The 20,106-nt window shown below is 36.3% G+C and overlaps 3 protein-coding genes and 2 pseudogenes across 3 annotated transcripts; 4 read left to right on the top strand and 1 right to left on the bottom strand.

The window, feature by feature from the left end:
• Window positions 1-3,481: 3,481 nt before the first annotated feature.
• Window positions 3,482-6,839, top strand: LOC137716258 (uncharacterized). Its single transcript, XM_068455684.1, has 7 exons — window positions 3,482-3,650; window positions 4,697-4,865; window positions 4,952-5,000; window positions 5,083-5,209; window positions 5,482-5,552; window positions 5,658-5,730; window positions 6,456-6,839. Exons 2-7 carry the CDS (start codon window positions 4,703-4,705, stop codon window positions 6,567-6,569), a joined length of 597 nt encoding a protein of 198 aa, XP_068311785.1. The 5' UTR covers window positions 3,482-3,650; window positions 4,697-4,702; the 3' UTR covers window positions 6,570-6,839.
• Window positions 6,840-6,901: 62 nt separating this feature from the next.
• LOC137716257 (EP1-like glycoprotein 2) lies at window positions 6,902-8,514 on the bottom strand. Its single transcript, XM_068455683.1, has one exon. It carries the CDS (start codon window positions 8,424-8,426, stop codon window positions 7,056-7,058), a length of 1,371 nt encoding a protein of 456 aa, XP_068311784.1. The 5' UTR covers window positions 8,427-8,514; the 3' UTR covers window positions 6,902-7,055.
• A 743-nt stretch (window positions 8,515-9,257) lies between these two features.
• LOC137715719 (epidermis-specific secreted glycoprotein EP1-like) lies at window positions 9,258-10,890 on the top strand. The gene has a single exon (XM_068455060.1). The coding sequence runs from the start codon at window positions 9,305-9,307 to the stop codon at window positions 10,604-10,606; it is 1,302 nt and encodes a 433-aa protein (XP_068311161.1). The 5' UTR covers window positions 9,258-9,304; the 3' UTR covers window positions 10,607-10,890.
• A 1,987-nt stretch (window positions 10,891-12,877) lies between these two features.
• LOC137714584 (epidermis-specific secreted glycoprotein EP1-like) lies at window positions 12,878-13,988 on the top strand (annotated as a pseudogene).
• A 2,039-nt stretch (window positions 13,989-16,027) lies between these two features.
• Window positions 16,028-18,846, top strand: LOC137714694 (EP1-like glycoprotein 4; annotated as a pseudogene).
• Window positions 18,847-20,106: the final 1,260 nt, after the last annotated feature.

Raw genomic sequence — 20,106 nt, 5'->3', positions numbered from 1 at the left:
TGTAACTAGCTAATAGCTATATGTTTTAAGGTCAAAAGTTGGTCCCCGAGCGTGAGGCTAATATTTTGGAATCTTAGTCTTGAGCCTTCCCCAGAAAGTTAGTAAATAATTTTTACGTTTATAGCGAAATTTTATCTTTAGGACATTGCTCATACACAGAGTTTATCTACTCAACAAGCCAGTCTATTTCAATTTGTTTTTTCTCTTCTGTTCATGCGATCTTACTGTTATAACGTACTATATTTGTTATAGTTGCATAACTACTGTTATCTATTTGCTTTCGTTTTCTGTTGACAGTATTGCCTACTTAATATTTATCTGTCAAGAAAAGTATGCAAACTAACACTTTTTTTATAATTATTTCTAAAGAAAATTCTATTATAATCTTTGTCTAAGATTACTTTTTGAATAAAACCTTATCTAAGGTTAAAAACTAATTCTAATCCTTGGCATTTAATTGTAATTTTTTAATATTAAATAGGTTGTAATAATTATTGAGTTTTTTGTTTGTAGGTTATATATTGATTCCCATAAATAATACAAATGTTATTTATCATTGATAGTTATTATTAAGTTCCCATAATAAGAAGAGGACATTTATTAGTACTCCAAAAATCTTATTTTACACTCCTTAAAAGCGTATTTTTCTTTTTAATTATAGAAAGTTTGGAATGCAAAATAAAATTTTTGGAGTACCAATAACAATTTCCAATAAGAAAAGTCATATATTATCATATAGTTTTCATTGTGCGTGATTTTCTCCATATATATGTATATTACGTACATATGTATGTTTAGATATTATAGTTACGTACCGATACATTTGTACCGACATATTTGTACCAATACATTCGTGCCGAAAGTTATGTACCGATATATTCTTACCGAAACTTACGAGTCGATACTTCTATACCTATGAGTAATATAATGTACCTAAAGTTATGTACCAATACTTCTGTACCTATGAATAAAATAAGGTACCGAATGTTATGTATAAATTGATTTTGTTTTGTTGTTTAATTTTTTTAATAATGAGAATTTGAATTTTGAATAAATTTTTATCTATTAATATGATTAGAGCACAAAATAAAAAACATAATTTGGAGTGCAAAATGAGATTTTCGGAGTGCCAATAATAATTTCTAATAAGAAAATTCATATATTATCGTATAGTTTTCATTGCGCGTGAATTTCTCCATATATATATGTATATGCATATTACGTATGTATGTATGTTTAGATACTATAGTTACATACCGATACATTTGTACCGGCATATTTGTACCGATACATTCGTACCAAAAGTTATGTACTGATATATTCTTACCGAAACTTACAAATCGATATTTCTGTACCTATGAGTAATATAATGTACCAAAAGTTATGTACCAATACTTCTGTACCTATAAATAAAATAAGGTACTAAATGTTATGTATAAATTGATTTTGTTTTGTTGTTGAATTTTGAATAAATTTTTATCTATTAATATGATTAGAGCACAGAATAAAAAAACATAATTATAGATGGGTAAAGAATTTCAAATGGTAAGTTTATAAATAATAAATATGGTATAATTACTTAAATATGGTAAGTTTTAAAATAGGGACTTATATTAGATTTTAAAACCATTCAGGTTAAAATATAAAAACAATCTTATTGAAACCCTAAAATCTAAAAGCCCCTTGTTTTTATTATTAGGGAGGGAGGGAAGAGTTTGAAACTATTAGAATAATTTAGGAGATGGGGTAGTTTCGAATCCGGAAAGCATAGGTAGTAACCTAAAATCTTATCTACTAGAATATTGGACCACATGCATGCATAAAACCTGCTGAAATAGTTCAATATGCTGAATTTTAAACCACTGAACACATTGGAACCAAATTTTTACACCTCCCTACACGGCTAAGAAATTGCTAAAAACCTACTTGCACTCCCCGACCCGACCCGAAATGTTCACCAGGGCCCTGAATTGAGACGTGCTAGCCGACACCTGGAAGGTGACAAAGCCATAAAATGTGACAATTTGGTATCAGAGCCAATCCCTAGCCGTGGCGGCGTGGTCGGGGCCCAAAACGGACAATATCGTGCTACGGTGGTGGAGCGGGCCCAGGATGTGGTGGACCTCGGGTCGAATGTGACATGAGAGCATGGATGTTTGATGCCTTTGATAGGAATCCAAAGGGGTTAACACATCTAAGCAAAAATTCAATTAAAAATAAGGTCATTTATTCAATTTGTAGAAAATAGATAGACGGTTTGTAATGTTTTTATCAAATATGACCATATATTTTTACACAGTTCAATAATTGTACGATCTCATTATTATCAATTTTTTGCAAAAACAATATTTATTAGAGATAATTTATAAGATAAACGATTCTTATTATAATAAATATGAAACTCTATCAGTCAGTCACAAAATACGTTGAGAAAGAACTCATCTTCAAGTATTGAGAAGCAAGTGAATTCCTTGATTTAGATTACATCATTAGCTTCTTGAAATTAATGTATAATTTGATTCATTTTGCCTGCACCACACATGATGACGGATGGATTTTTAAATCATTAGTAAATCCATCAAATGATTCCTGGACAATCAACTCCTTGCAATTTGGTAAAGGCTTCCTAGAAAGTAACTTGGTGATTTAAAGTAATGGGCAAATTGAGAATCCACCAATCTGCTTTGCAAGTTGGTTAACATTTGAGAAACAAAAGTGAACGAAATGACATTTATACTGCTTTGACAGAAAAGAAAAAGAAAAAAAACAGTACTCTTATAAGTTTTTTTCACGACACACTTCAAGAGCTTTAAACTCAAAAACTTAATGAGGTGTAAAACAAACAAAATGTGAACCGTTTCTTGGAAGGCACTTGCCATGTAAATTTTTCAGGAAGTGTTCTTTCAAGATAATTCTCAACCGTTAAATGCATATCCGGATCAACGGCTATTATGTCATGTGGTTCATTACTAGGCATAATACATGCTAATTGTATAGTATGGGTTTATTTCTTCTCTCTCTCACTCTAAGCACAAACTAAACAACAAGAAAACCCCCTAAATAAAGCTTACCAAAATCAAACCCTAAATTAATCCTGAAATTTTTCTCTTTCACTTTGCTTTTTCTCAATCTTAATTTTTGTCTCTTTTCATGGACGTGTGGTGGTGATCTTGGTGTTTATAGGTTTAAAAACAACACACGATATCATAGTATAGATAAAGTACTTCCAATCGAGTCCTATTTAAATCTTTAAAAAGCCAAACAAGTGAACTGTTTTTTATATGAAAGCACTTGCCATGTCGTATTTTCAGGGAGTACTTTTTCACGAACAACTTCATACTCAAAGACAGAATTTGTAAGTTTAATGATTTGCTCAAGAAGCCCAAGCCCGACAAGAAAAAAACCTAAAGACTTTATCAAGAAGCCCAAACCAAAGCAACCAAACATAAACCCCCAAAAAAGTGGTCGTTAGGTTTTTAACCCCTTCAAACGACGTCGCTGCGCCTCACGGAGTAAAGTCCGGGCAAAATTTCCCCGCCCTACTTCCTTCCTTCCCCAGCTCCAAGTCTCCAGACTCTTCGTTGCCATACAATTCTTCAACTTATCGAACACTTTCTCTTCGTTTCTCGGGAAAGTACTTCAATTTTCTGGTAATCTTCTGCCCCCTATCTGTAAATTCTGGATTTAATTGTCTTCTTTGTATATATAGATTCATATATAGTCTCTTTTCCTACTGTTTTTTATTTTCTGGGATATTGTTTGGTGAAAGTTCCAAACTTTTCTGTAATGCTTGCTAACTTTCGCCTCAATTCAGCAGCTAATACAGTTTTTCTTAATTAGTTATTTTTTTAATTTATCTATTTGCATTGGCATTTTTAAAGTATCAGTGCTTTTGAAGAAGAAATCATGAGTAAAAAGGAAAATTAAATCTACCCTAGTACTAGATAATGATACTAGAGGTATCTCTCCTTTTGGTATCGTTTGGTATGCAGACGGGACGGGACGGAACGGAGCGGGAGCAAAGATGCCCTCGGATGGAAACAAGGAGGAAGAAGAAGGAGACGGAGAGGTTATAATTTTGTGTTCCACGAGTCGTTCCGGGGAGTGAGGTGGAACGAAAATTCACCCAAAACTCGTACCGTGGAACAGCTTGTTCCACCCGTTTTAGGCGCATCAAACGTGGGACGGAACGCCTTGTCCCACTCTGTTCCGTCCTGTCCCACGTACCAAACGGTACCTTTTAGAACATAAGATGAATAATTCTGTTATTGTTAATCGTAATCTGATAGTGATAAAGACCTAAGAGTTGTTGGTCTAGCGGTCAGGTACTTGGTTTGCTTCCAAGTGGTCTGGGGTTCGACTCTCTCCCACGGTACCCACCTAGCAAATGTTAGAGTTTCTCGCTCACCAAATGTTGTGGGGTGAGGGGGGGTGGTCTAGTGATTAGTCAGGTTAAAGACTCGGATACACTAGTTTCAAAAAAAAAAAAAAAAAAAAAAAAAAAAAAATCTGATAGTAGTAAAGCAAACTTAAGTAGTAAGTGGAAACACCTGGCTTGGCGATGATGTTCATGTTCCCAAGTCCATAATCGAAACATTGCTTCAACATTAGGATAGTTAGGCAGATGCCAGAATATCTTTATCTTCTATTTCAATTGTACAAAATTCGAAGTCTCATTTTTTCTTCGCCATGCTAGATTGCAATGAACGAATACATTGGTGATGAAACAAACAATGCACAAGAACAAAAGGAACATGAAATAGAAGACCCCGAGCTGCGTAGGCTTCTTGTACCCAATGCAGAAGATCTGCCTCTCATCCCTCCCTCTTCTGTTGAATCCAACTTTGTCTCTTATTTTGCTCCAGGTTCTTCCTAATGTGTTCATTTGATTTTCTAATAAGAAAATAGCACAACTGTTTGTCTAATGCTAAAACATCTGTTTTGTCTCCAGATTTTATGAAGCCAGGACATGACCAGTACATTTATCGCCATGCCAATGGGTACAAAGGCCAACCTTTTTCGTTTTGTTTCATATCAACAGTGAAGTTTGATTGTTCTTTAAATCGTACTTTTATGTGCAAGATTGTGTGTGATTGGCTTGGCTCCAACACATGTGGCTCTTAAGGAAGAAGGGGGTATCACGGCCGTTGATTTCAATGTTGGGAAATCTGATCGTAGTGGGATAAAGGTTACTGGAAAACGCAAGAAGGTATCTTTCCTTTCTCTAATTCCAAAGAGGGAAATTAAATTCTCTCTCTCTCTCTCTCTCTGAGCTAGTAGCTTGTAGAATTTATTTGTTTATTCTTTTAATTTTCTGAATGATTTCTTTATCATTCTAGTTCATTTGCATCATCTGTAATTGCTATGCTTTTTTCTCTTTTAGTATATAATATTTTAGGTTGTGGAGTCTTAAACTTGATGCGGCATGGTGTCAGTTCTTATGTTGTGGTTTTGTAATATATGAAAATTGTTCTTACGCAGAATGCACAACACTTGGAGTCCAACTCAGCTTTGTGTAAAGTTTGCACCAATGATGCTACTTATATTGTGAGGTAGAAACCTATTTTGTCTCTGCTTTCTTCGTCTTTCGGTTTTCATTATTTTGCATTTAGCTCCTTTCCATATATGAGGTTTGAAGTTGTAGTTTCTTTTGACAGGTGTTGTGTAAAAGGCTCACTATTGGAAGTGAATGATAGGTTAATCAAGCAGCCAGATTTGCTTAATTCAGCAGTAAGAATCAGTTAATATCCTTTTATTAGCAGTTGTCAGATTTTACTGTATAGATCTGTATCGTTGGAGTCATTATTGTTAAATGGAATCAACGTAGGTAGGATTAAGCATATTTCCTTTTTTTGTACTTAACGCCTGTAACTGTGACGCTATACTTCCATATGTTTATATATGTAAAAACATCGTTTAGTGCCTACAGACTAGATACTGCGCTTGATAAAAGGATGAGAAATGCTAACACAAGAACAATGATATACATTTCAGGCAAATAACGCTGCGAGAGAGAGAGGTGGGGGGTTAGCATTCCTTTGGTACTGAAATACCATGAAGATATTTTGTGTTTGAACATACCTTGGGTAGCTTTTGTTTGATCTGAGTCAATGCATGCTACTTTTATTGATTGAATGTTTTGGGATGGTTTCTGAACCTTATGATTAATTAAGATTGGCATTGACGGTTGTGATGGTGTAGGCTTAGAATTCCTAAGTAACTTGGACTTGTGGGACTGAAAATACACTACAAGCTTCTTCTCTTATCCATGCTACAGTTTTACATCCAAAGATACCCTCTCAGGGCATCAGGCCATCACATGTATTGATTTGTGTTTTCTTTTTCGCTTAGCGTCTTCTTTTTTACACTTTTTGATAGTAGTTTTAGTTCTTTATACTAATGCTGCGGTTTGTAGGCTGGTGGCTCATTCTTCATACTTATTTGTCCCATTCCAGGCAGATAGAGAAGGATATATTGCCATTATCATGCCAAAGCCAGCAGATTGGCTCAAAGTCAAGGATTCACTGTTAAGCCTTGAAGATTACAAAAAGCTGAGGGAAGTTTCATGACTTGTCATAAAGTTTGCAAATTCCCCTCTTTCATGACTGATCCTGGATGAAAAAGAGAGAACATTGAAATCTGCTGTCTATCATGGTGCATACGAGATTACCCATCACTAACTCCTTGCTTGTGGGTGCAGCTTTGATATCTTATTGCTTATAGCAGTTTCAACGCATACAATTGGTACATTTTCTCGCCTGCTTCTGTATCATGTATACCATTAAATTGATCTTATGTCAGAAAACAATGATGGTTTTAATAAAGAAAATTGCAGTACATTCTTTGCATTGTTTTATAGCATTACATTCTTATGATAGAACTGCATATTTGATGCTCGTAGTCGGGTAATTAGTTATTCATTGCAACTAATCTGCCAAATTAAGGCTGATGTAGTTTATGCGCCATTTATGAAAGGATCATTCTGCCAGCCATTACATAAAGCAACATATTAAGTACAATAACAGAAGGAACCACACACTAAAATTATCGAATATCTACTTTGAATATTTGATGTAACCGACCGAAGTATTCACGTCCTTTATAAGAGTCCCAAGCATAGGTGCCAACAAACACTTAGAGGTATCTTCCCTGTAAAAAAACCCTAAGCACGTACAGTCCTTATCACACTTGGCCTTGCACTCTCCGACCTTCATTGGACCATCTCCCCCATCCAAATAAGGGCTCAGAAAGTGCTCAACATCCGCAACCTTGTAGTAGCTCGCTTTTGCCCCACTCTTACACTGTCCCAACTTTGGTGCTGCACAGCCCTTGCTCCAACCCAGAAGCCCCTTCGGGCTGGGGCACCCCACACACATGCCCCTACTACAGTACCCATACGAACCACATTTAGATGGCAATGCACATTCTCTAATGAAATAGCTCGAAAAGAATGCAAAGCTCTCTTCCCATTTCATGTTTCTCACTTTGTCATAGTAAGTATAGGCCTTGAGATTGCCATCAGACCCGAGTCTTAGAAATGTGTATGTAGCATTGTAGTTGAGCTTGTTAAGGTTGATTTGTTGTCCGTTGCCAATGGGACGAACTTGTAGGAGGTGCCTACGGCTTTGTGGTGATGGCGGTGGAGCATTAATGTCCTGGTTTACAGTGAGCACAAGCTCATAAGCAATGCCATCATCGAAACCATTCATAATGTCAAAATCAAAGGTTACAGTGCTTCCGTAGTCGGTTCCTGTCCACCCGCCGTAGATAAGACGCTGGCCATTATTGTTCAAGTACATAGTGAACCCAGTGTGGTCCAGAACAATACTGTATGGCCCATCAGAGCCATCGATATCAGATTTGCGACTAACAAGCTTGTTACGGCCATTAGTTGTGACGGATTGCCCCAGTAGAAGAGTATCAGTAGGGTAATCAAAGCTTTGCCATATGAATCTTCCATTCTTGTCATGGAGAACCAAGTTACCGTTTCCAAGTAACTTGATGCCCGTGACACCTTTGTTGGCTGTGTTGGTTTGCCAAACAACAGTCCCATCTGCTTCTCCGAGGACTAAGTTTCCCTCTCTACCAAAAGAGAGGGTGGCTTTCTCGCGAACCGGGTGGTTCCGGTTTGCATCCCAGACCCACCGCACTTCATCCTTGGGAACACCGGCTCTGATAGCGAATATGTAAGAATGTGGGGTGGTGTTGTAGAAGCATAACCCGAAAGGATGTGTATAGAAGGTGTGGGAATTTGTTTGGATCACGCGGTAGGTAGCATGGTATTCTACGATTCCGCCTCCCAATTCGCCTTGGTTGATGAATTTGAAGGTTTGGTTTGTAGGGACTTGGGCTTCAATGGGAATGGCAAAGAGGATGGCAATGAAGGAGAAAAGGAAAACAGCTGAATGTGAAGTCTTAGTTGCCATTTAGTGATATTTGCTACTCGTTCTTGTGGAGGATTATATAAGGTAATTCTAGTGAGAGTATATCAACAAGGTCAGGATCACCAAATGTACTTGTTAAATAAAACGTTGTCACATCATTTAAAATAGATGGTGATTTTCACACTCCTATTTCCTACTGCATTCTGCTTCTTGTTTACGTCTCTTGATTCTCGTATAATTTATTCAAGACTAGAAAAAAGAGAATATAGGATAAGAAAAATGAGTGCGAAAATAACTTGTAATTGATGCCACTTGGATGCTCTAAATGTGTAAGGTATATACCTTCAGGGAGAGAAGGTACTAGATGACAAGTCAATGAAGGTCGGCTGGGGAGACAACTTTAAGATGCAGAACAAAATTATATCCTGTTTGCTGACTCAATCCACATGCGCTAATGTAAGACATACATACCTTCAGGGAGAGAAGGTACTAGATGACAAGTCAATGAAGGTCGGCTGGGGAGACAACTTTAAGATGCAGAACAAAATTATATCCTGTTTGCTGACTCAATCCACATGCGCTAATGTAAGACATATCTACTTGCATTGCGAGGGCAACCACAAGTCAAGCTTGGCGTCCAGACAAGCTTATCACTTGCATTGCAGATAGTTTAGTACTACGATCTAGTGGTATTCTTCTTCACTTATAGGTAAGAGGTCTTAAGTTCGATTATCGCCAAAGATGAATTTGAACCACGTTATTGTTAACTCATTAGAAGGCTAAGCCTACTCTCTCCCTTTTAGTGTAGATAATATTGTTTGTTAAAAAAATCAAATTATAAATTTGTCAATATATATAAATATTTGCTCCCAGAGCTTTACAGCATAAACCACCGAAAATTGTCTTCCCCTCAACTAACCATGTCACTACCCTCCATGTTCATTTTCTCACTCTTTGCTTTCATTGCTCAAGCCAAAGTTCCAGCAAATCAAACTTTCAAGTACGTCAATGAAGGGGAATTTGGGCCTTTCATTACAGAATATGATGCAAGCTATCGTATGCTTGCTCCTTTTGCCTCTCCCTTCCAACTTGCTTTCTACAACACCACCCCAAATGCCTTCACTCTTGCTCTACGCATGGGTTTGAGGCGGTCGGAGTCGCAGTTTTATTGGGTTTGGGAAGCCAACCGTGGGAAACCTGTCGGCGAAAATGCCACCTTCACATTTGGGACTGATGGGAATCTTGTCTTGGCCAATGCCGATGGCCGAGTGGCTTGGCAAAGCAACACCGCCAACAAAGGTGTCGTAGGCTTCGACTTGCTTTCAACTGGCAATATGGTACTTTATGACTCAAAGGGTAACTTTGTTTGGCAAAGTTTTTACTACCCATCAAACACTTTGTTGGTGGGTCAATCTCTGCGTGCCGGGGGAGTAAGCAAGCTTGTGAGTCGAGCATCGGAGGCAGAAAACGAAGACGGGTCTTATAGCTTGGTGATGGAGGCGAAAGGTTTGGCTATGTACTACAAGAGCAAGAACTCCCCACGACCATCACTTTACTTCACATCTTCCAAATGGATTAGCGTCCAAAAGGGCTCATTGAACCACGTGACATTGAAATGTTCGCCGGATGCTCATGAGGGTTTTGCTTACGACTTGAGCTTGGACTATGTAGCGGGAAACTCAACCTCCAGAGGAAATGTCATTCTTGCTAGACCCAACTACAACAGCACATCAACATTCCTGAGGCTGGAAATGGATGGAAATTTGAGGCTTCACACTTACTATGAGGTAGTTCGTTACGGTGCATGGGAGGTGACCTTCACGCTTTTCGATAAAGATTCGAGATGGGAAAACGGGTGCCAACTGCCGGAGCGATGCGGGAAGTTGGGCATTTGTGAGGACAGCCAATGTGTTGCTTGCCCATCGTCTAAGGGACTGTTGGGTTGGAGTGAGAGTTGTGAGCCTGAGAAGCTAACTTCTTGTGATCCAAAGAGCTTCCACTACTACAAAGTTGAAGGGGTTGATCATTTCTTGAGCAAGTACGCAAGGGGAGATTCAATCAAAGAGAGTGATTGTGCTAAGAAGTGTACATTGGATTGCAAGTGTTTGGGCTACTTTTACAACCAAGACACATCAAAGTGTTGGATTGCTTATGATTTGAAAACTTTAACCAAAGTTGCCAATTCCACGCATGTGGGTTACATCAAAGCACCTAACCACTAGGCCACAGGGAGAATGTAGAATGTGGAATGACAATCTAGTGTGTATTTTGTTGTTTTCTTAGCTTATTCTACAATGTCTCAATTGGGTTATATGATGTTAGCTCTAGGTATGGGGTCTTATTGAGCTGCTTTATTTCATTTGATTACTCATACTTATTCGAAGACATTGTTGTTCTTAGAATCTGGATCAATTATTCATGCAATGGGATATTGGAAAAAAAAAAAAAAAAAAAAAAAAAGAAGGGTTTATCCAATGCTATAAATATAAAGAATTTTTTTCTTAAATTCTCGTCTACTATTAAATTTATATAACGTAAAGGAGTTGCGGGTTTTTCTTCCAATTAGGGCCTCCCTTCACCACCACCACCCCCCCCCCCCCCCTCCTTTAAAAGGGGATAATCTACAGGGTTCATAACTATTCCTCTTACTACAGGATGCTAACCTAGCCAACATTTAGATCCAGATTTACCAAACTTTTTTTTTGTCCACCCCAAAATTCCCCACTTGTCTGAGCTGTTTTTAGATATCAAACGGACCTTCCCCATATGAAAAGTGAAGGTGGTTGTAACCTTTATGATCGACCATGAAGCTAGTGAGTATTTACTACCTACTGAAGCACCATGACTTAGGAACCTGTTGAAGCACCATGTCTTAGGAACTCGTGGAAGCACCATGCCTTAGGAACCTACTAAAGAACCATGACTTAGGAACTTAATGAAGTATATATCCTTCCTAAGCCACTCTTGCCGATTCACATGATCAACCCCAAATAAGTGGTAGCCTCGACACGTGGCAACCATCTATTGACTATTCCAATAACCAATGGGAGGGTTTTCCCCAACGTACATAGAAGGGGGGGGGGTTCATTGCCACTGTGGTGTTCTAATCCAATAATGTAATATTGTGCAGAAAGGAGGTTACACATGACATTGTGTTATTGAACTAAAAAGCTACAATAGCAGTGAATCATTCCATGTAAAAGGAAAGTCACTATATACCGTGTACAGGTAATTACTGTTTACAACCCTAAGCACTACGTACCCGCGTAACCTCTGAATCACTCTTAGTTAGCTTAAACATCAATGACTCTTCGGCTAGTACCAAACTGGTGCCCTTCGATACTTTTCTTTCCCTTCAGATTATCTAACATTTCCACGTGTTGACCGGAGCACGCCATTAGAGTTCACCTTCATCGACCATTCGTTGGTCCAACTTTTATTCATCAACAAATCCAGTTAACTCTCTTGACAACTGTATGATGTTGGACCACTACAGACTTGAGAATTAGTGGTAATGAACTAGTGGCATAGGCTCATAGCCGCATAGACAAACTTCGTGGTGTAGGAGTAGGACCATCTCATCATTTCTTTGAACGCAGAATCTCGTGCATATTGCTAAAATTAAAGTATATTAACTGTCCAAACCTATCGGTTATCTCAGTTTCTAGATTTTGTGTGGATAAGATCTGTTATATTTATGGAAAGTGGTTGGTATTCAAACTTTTTGTTTGCTTAGACGTACACGGTCAAAGTTGTTAGGGAGCAACGAATTGTTATCTGGTGGAACACATGCATGCGTGCATCAGTAGGTAGTTGTGTTCCTTAGTTGAAACTTCAAACCATACAACATGCAGAAATGGATTAATGCAGTGTGCTGGAGCCTGGCCTGTAGCTGGAATACATTGTCTATCACCAAATGCTCCCGGGTAGTTGCTACATATTTGACCAAATAGCAGTTGCATATAGTTTTCAAGAAAATTTACTATTTTCTTGTGTATGCTATGCACCGAATAGGTAAAAGACTGGATGTGCGAGTAATGATTCAACTGTCAAAGATTTAGAGATGAAAAATTTGAACTTATACTATACTCCGGTGGATATTGAAAAACCTGAATATATATTGATCACAATTCCCTCAAACAGTTGGTGATTCATAAAGTATTTTGAAAGTTTATCCATATATCAGAATCGTGTGTTGGTACAAAAATGTAGGGTCGGTTTCCATTGATCAAAGTTGGCATCTAAAGACTTTGAGCAACTCCACACCTAAAAATCTCCATGGCCCGAGGATTGGAGCAATTTTTTGCTGGGGAGGGGGATTGGACAGCCCCATTGCCCGGGGATTGAGCATAAATGCACAGTCCAATCTATGTAAGAGATTAAACACTCGTTCAATGACTATGTTAGAAGAGATTAAACACTCGTTCAATGACTATGTTAGCCCTCATGGATTAATATATAAAATTATAAATAGACGACCTACAACATAAACCATGCAGTCCCCAACCTTCACCACGTAGTCATTGCTCTCCTTATTTCTCTTCTCTCTATTTCCTTCATTGCTCACGCTCAAGTTCCAGCAAATCAAACTTTCAAGTTTGTCAACGAAGGAAAATTTGGGCCTTTTATTACAGAATATCATGCAAGCTATCGTAGGCTTGCTCCCTTTGCCTCCCGTTTCCGACTTGCTTCTACAACAGCACCCCAAATGCCTTCACTCTTGCTCTTCGTATGGGTTTCAGACGTTCGGAGGCATTCTTCCGGTGGGTTTGGGAATCCAATCGGGGAAACCGGTAGGTGAAAATGCCATCCTAACATTTGGTACTAACGGAAACCTCGTCTTGGCCCATGCCAATGGCAAAGTAGCGTGGCAAACCAACACCGCCGACAAAGGTGTGGTAGGCTTCAAGTTGCTTCCGAATGGCAACATGTGATGCTTTACAACTCAAAGGGCAAGATTATTTGGCGTGTATCTGAGAAAGAAAACAAAGATGGACCTTACGGCTTGGTGATCGAGCCCAAAAAGTTGCCTTTGTACTATAAGAGCAGCAATTCCCCAATGGGCACATTGAACCAAGTGACATTAAATAGTGCTCCTGATGAGGGTCTTATGACCCAACCCTAGAGTATCTAGTGGCCAACTCTTCCTCAAGTAGCGGAACCCTCTATCTAGCTCAAGTTAAATACAACAGCACATCAATGTTCCTCAGGCTCGGAATCGATGGCAATGTCGAGCTATACACTTACAACGACAAGGTGGATTTCAGTACATGGACAAGGTGGATTTCTGTGTATGGAGGGTGACGGTCGCTCTTTTTGACACAGAAAATTATGGGACTTTTGGCCTTTGTGAGGACAGCCAATGTGTTGCATGCCCTTCTTCTAAGGGTATTGGGTTGGAGCAAGAGTTGTGCGCCTGAGAAGCTGACTTCATGTGATGCAAAGAGTTTCCGCTACTATAAAGTTCAAAGGGTCGATCATTTTTTGAGCAAGTACACTAATGGAGTTGCTGTGAAAGAAAACGATTGTGCCAAGAAGTGCACTTCGGACTGCAAGTGTTTGGCTTCTTTTTCAAGCAGGATCCATCAAGCTATAATTTCGTGATGATCAAGTCTGCTGAAGTAGAATCCTACTAGGACTATGACTCTCGACACGATATCCGTGATTTATCTCATCAAATCCCTTTTCCTACCTAGACTCTATCCCTATCTAGTCTTGGCCACTTTGACTTGGACTAAAATTCTGAACCTAGTCTACTTAGGCGCTCAATTCATTTCATTTGATCAGCCACAAATTTTGATTTTTGGAATAATTCCAATCATAAAACCCATTCTGATCTTTCAGCAGTCCTAACCCAACCAAAATTCGATCGAACCATTATCACAATCTAATCCTTTCACAATTCCAATTCTATTATGACTTGGTCGAATCGCTGGCACTCCATTTTTAGTCTAAGAATGTCTCCTCGACTAAATATTCATTATTGGGTCAAGACTCACAATCCTCTCTTCTTGGTTATTTCTTATGGGCCCAAGTACTAGATTTCAAGCCCAAACAATATCATAATCGAGACCATACTAATTAATAAAATAACAAATAGTTTCCCTAAAAAGAAATAGAAGGGGAAATTTTATTGAACATATATAACTTCTTTTTATACTCAACTTAATGTCTATACCCATATTGTTTTTAATTAAACTAGGGGCATTTTGATATAGATGCCTCAAATTTGAAATTTTTTTAATCAAACATCTATAACTTATAAACTTTTGATCAAACATTCTTCTACTAATTTTTATTGTATTTAATTAACCAACTAGTTCAGAAAATAATATCACAAATATTCTAAAATCACCACAAACATCCTATCTTATCTTACCATAATTCGTTCAAAATGAATTTTTCTTATTCAAATAATTTGTTGTTTTAAATTCTAAAAACACCATAAACATCCTATTAACATACAATTATGAAATATAACATGCACATATATTAAATATAAAGTACCAAACAGATATGTTAAATATAATGTACCAATCATTTGGTACGTTATATATAAATTTAATCTGGGTACGTATTAATATTTTGGTACATTATAAAATATTGCTCGTACCAAGTTATTAGTACGTTGTATTATCCTTATTTTGGTACGTACAAAACTTATGGTACGTTATGTGTAAGTTGTGTAACCCAAAAAAAAGATAACTTTTCACATTAAAACATTGCACTAAAAAATATTTCGTCAACTCTTAATAATTAATTATTGGAATAAGGACTCATTTTAAATAAAAATAAAAATGTGAAAACTCTTAGTTCACGTTTCTATTATAAATAGTTGTTAAAAAATTTAAATTTATTTTCAGTTGCATGAAATTAGGCAGTCTAGTCTACATCTCAATTTTAATTATAAACGACTCTTGTTTTTTTATAATCTATATAAAATGTTGAGTTGGAAATTGGAAAAATTATATTTCATCCAATTAATCTTGAACCCCAGTAGATATAATTGAATCCTTAAATTGAGGAAGGGATGAGATTCCATAAAAATAGCAATAAATTAATGAATATTATTGAGTGCATTTTTTTTTACATAGAAATGGATTTAAAAGAATTTATAAAATACTTAAATTAATGAATATACTTGGAATATGAAGTTTAATTAAAAGTAAATGCACTTTAATCAAAAGTTGAAAAGTAACTGAAATGTTTAATTTAGAAAAATCTAAAATGAGACATCTAATTCTAATTTATCCATAATTTAATGCCTTCAACATACATGCACGTTGTACATATCAGCATTCTCTAGCTAACAGTTGATTAAGGATATATATATATATATATATATATATATATATGTATGTGTGTGTGTGTGTGTGTGTGTGTGTGTGTGTGTGTGTGTGTGTGTGTGTGTAAAGCCATTTAGGGCATTGATCAAATTTGGCATATACTCAATTATGCAGCTGTGTAGGGCATTGATCAAATATGGCCTCTACACAGTCGTTTTATAATATGATGACATAATTTCCTTTAACAATAGTTTAAGAAGACTGTCGACCTAAAGACGATCCAAATCGAAGTCTGTCATCAATATAAATAGAGGACATTGCCTAAGTACTACCACATCAACCAAGCTGCAAATTAAAATGTCTTCCCATGCTTTCACCATGCCAATGCTCTCCTCCTTCTTTATCTTCTCACTTCTTGCCTTCATTGCTCAAGCTCAAGTTCCTGCCAATGAAACTTTCCAGCTTGTCGATGAGGGAGAATTCGGGCCTTACGTTGCCGAATATCAAGCAGACTATCGTATGCTCAGAGTCTTTAGCTCCCCCTTCCAACTTGGTTTCTACAACACCACCGCGAATGCCTTCACTCTTGCTCTACGTATGGGCTTGACGCGTTCAGAGTCACTCATGCGTTGGGTTTGGGAGGCCAACCGAGGAAGCCCCATTGGTGAAAATGCGACACTCACATTCGGAACAGATGGAAACCTAGTACTGGTGGATGCTGATGGCCGAGTGGCTTGGCAAACCAATACTGCCAACAATGGTGTGGTAAGCTTCAAGTTGCCTCCAACAGGCAACATGGTGCTCTATGGCTCAAGGGTCAGCTTTGTCTGGCAAAGTTTTGACTACCCAACTGACACTTTGTTGGTTGGTCAATCTCTACGCGCCGGAGGAGTAAGCAAGCTTGTCAGTCGGGGCTCGGAGAAAGAAAACAAAGATGGGCCTTACACTTTGTTGGTTTCTGAAACTATGATTTTAGTCTCTGAAACTTAATTTTTTCCATATAAAATTCGATATAAGTTTTTTACTGGAATAAAACTCATTGACTAGATTCCACATCAGCAAATTCCTTAATTATATTTAACTTAACACATTTATAAAACTTTGATGCCCAAAACATCCCTATTTGAATGTTTGATTTACACAATTAATTCCATACAAATTGTAAGGGAGAATTAATAATTTTACAACAAAATAATAATAATAATAATAATAATAAATTCATTGCATAATATATGATAACAATAAAACATGCCTAATAAATGTATTAATACATGCTTAGTTAAGTCAATAAAATTATATTTTACGTATAAAGGTAGGTAAATTATTTCACACACACACATATATATATATATATATATATATATATAACAACAACAAAAAAAAAAAAAAAAAAAAAACATGCTTGACATACATAAAATTCATGCAAAATAATTTACCTACATAATAAAGCAAACCCAAATATATGCAAAATAATATACCTACATAAAAAAAATGTTATTATTTTATTCAATACTAGTTTACCTATTATTTGTACATATAATAATAAAATGTGCCCAATATATATGATGATACATACAAAATAAAATACCAACATAATGAAGAAAGGTTATTTGATTCAAAATTAATTTACTTACAAAATAAAGCAATTGTTTTTTATTCAAGATTAATTTACCTATTATTTGTACATATATCTTATAATATAAAATGTGCCAAATATATGTAATAATACAAGGAAAATAAATTACCTATGAAATAAAAGAATGTTATTTGATTCAATATTAATTTACCTCCAAAACATATGTTATTTGCTCATCATAAATTTAAATATAGGTAGATTAATTAGTTTAAGACGTTTGATCATATATTTAGTATTGTGTATGTATATGTATATGTGTGTGTCTATATATATACACACACACACGTATGTATGTGTATATATATATATATATGTGAACATATAGTAATATTATATATATAGGTAAACTATATATATAGTACTGCTATACGTTCATATAGGTAAAGGGGTGTGATATCCACACATCACACTTTACTTCTCATACACCTTTTTAATTTTCGGCCGTCGGATCGGATGAATTGAAGAATATCAATGGACAAAAATTATCAAAGGATGTGTGAGAAGTAAAATGGGGTATGTGGATAGCACACCCCATGGGTAAACCATATATGTGTACATATATATATATATATATATATTGAGCTTATGGTAGTAATATATACATTTGAACATATATATGTGCGTGTTTGGGGTAATAATATGTGCAATAATTATATTTTCATTGTAATTAAGGTGAGTAATAACATTTATTATTTTGAATATTGTGGTACAAATTGTAAATATGTTCTAATTATAGATTACTTCTATATTTGGCAGGCATTTTTAAATTTAGGTTTTATTTGGATATTTATAACTAGATAGATTTTTATTTAATAAATAAAAGTTGTAAAGATCTATATCTAAAGAACCCGATTATTTTTGTACTACAAGAGCAACAACTCCCCAAAGTCGTTACTCTACTCTTAATTGGCTACTGTTCGTGATGGCCCATTAGACAATGTGACAGTGAGTAACGCCCCGGAACAGGATGAGGGTTATCGTTACGAGCTAACCCTAGAGCTGTATCCGCAGGGTAGTATACCCGTTCTAGATGTACCCAAATTCAATAGCACATTGACATACCTCAGGCTTGGAATCGACGGAAACATCAAGCTCCACACTTACTATGGCGCAGTGGATTCATGGGAGCTTACCTTCACACTTTTCGACAGAGATTCGGTTTGGGAGACTGAGTGCCAACTGCCGTCAAGATGTGGGGAGTTCGGCGTTTGTGAGAACAACCAATGTGTTGCTTGCCCATTGTCTAATGGACTAGTTGGTTGGAATACCAGTTGTGTGCCTGAGAAGCTAACTTCTTGAGATCCAAAGAGTTTCCACTACTACAAGGTTGAAGGGGTTGATTATTTTTTGAGCAAGTACACAAGGGGATCTTCTACAAAGGAGACCTACTGTGGTAAGAAATGTACTTCGGACTGCAAGTGTATAGGGTACTTTTACAACAAAGATACCTCAAGGTGTTGGATAGCTTATGATTTGAAAACCTTGACTAAGGTGGCCAGTCCTTCTCATGTGGCTTTACATCAAGGCACCTAACCACTAAAGTTCCTTGGCTAGATCACTTCCCATTTAATTTATTGTATTTTGCATTGTCCAAGTTGAATTATCATGAAATAAAAAAAAATTGAAACAACTTTGTTTCAATTCTGCACATGGAGAATACCTTAAGGCTCGTTTGATATAATTATTCATTTTTATTTTTATTTTGGAATAAATAAAAAATACATGAGAGAAATGAAGGATATAAAAAAGCAAAGAAAAGATGGTGGGACTGATGTACCAAAACCAAAAATCGAAAACCGAAAACCTATAACTATTTTAATTAAGTTGCTTTCACTTTGAAGGTTCTCATTCATTCTTCTTTGGTTTTTCTCCTCCCTCCCACCACTCTTCTTCATTCCTCATTTCCTTTCACATACTTTCTTAAATCTCAGTAAAAATTAAAAGCGAAATAATTATCAAACTCATTCTTAATTGTTAAATATATTTTCTTTTCTAATAGAAGCGATGATGAGAACAATGTTTTTAAGCATATATAGCCTTGCAGGCTGAACACATCTGGCATTGAAATGTTGAGTGGAAATGACAGCAAAGACCCCATAAGTAAATAAGGATGATGGATGTCACCAGTGGAGCCATGTACATGGCTAAGGTGGGTCTGGCATAGGGAGGGTTTGAGGTTTTTAACATTAAAAATACTAATTAGTTATGCTATTGTATGATTTTTTACGGTTTTAACCCACCTAACTAACGAAAAGTTTGAATCCTAAGTTTTCTTTTAGAGAATAGAAAATAATAAAAGTATTTTAAATGCTAAAAAACTAACCACTTTAACAAACAATAAAAATTTATGGTATTAAATTAAAAACTTCATTATCATCACTACAATATATACGTGGCTCTTTGTAGATTGCAACATTTCACCACTCAATACACTCACTCTTAACTTATGAAAGTTGTTTCTTAATTCCATACAGAATTACAGACCAGACTAGACATTTTGAAGTCTTAAAAACAATAACCTATACCACTTGCCAAAGACAAAGAGGCACTTAGACGTAATCATATCTTCTTTGACTCTTAGCTAGTCTGCAAGTTTATTGATTTCTCTGATCAATTCGTAAGTTATTGACCACTTTATTTTTAGTTCTTGATATAGCTGCGAGTTTATCTGTTTATTGTGTGGATTTTAAGGGCTCATACTTAAAATTTTAATTATTTTAGCATAGTCCACCTACAGAATAATTCCTAACTCCGCCATTGATGGATATATAGCTCATGATGTTTACAAATAATCTTAGTC

Source organism: Pyrus communis, chromosome 14, assembly GCF_963583255.1.
Source record: "Pyrus communis chromosome 14, drPyrComm1.1, whole genome shotgun sequence".
NCBI classification, from domain to species: domain Eukaryota; kingdom Viridiplantae; phylum Streptophyta; class Magnoliopsida; order Rosales; family Rosaceae; genus Pyrus; species Pyrus communis.
This window is presented reverse-complemented; position numbering and strand designations above follow the sequence as displayed.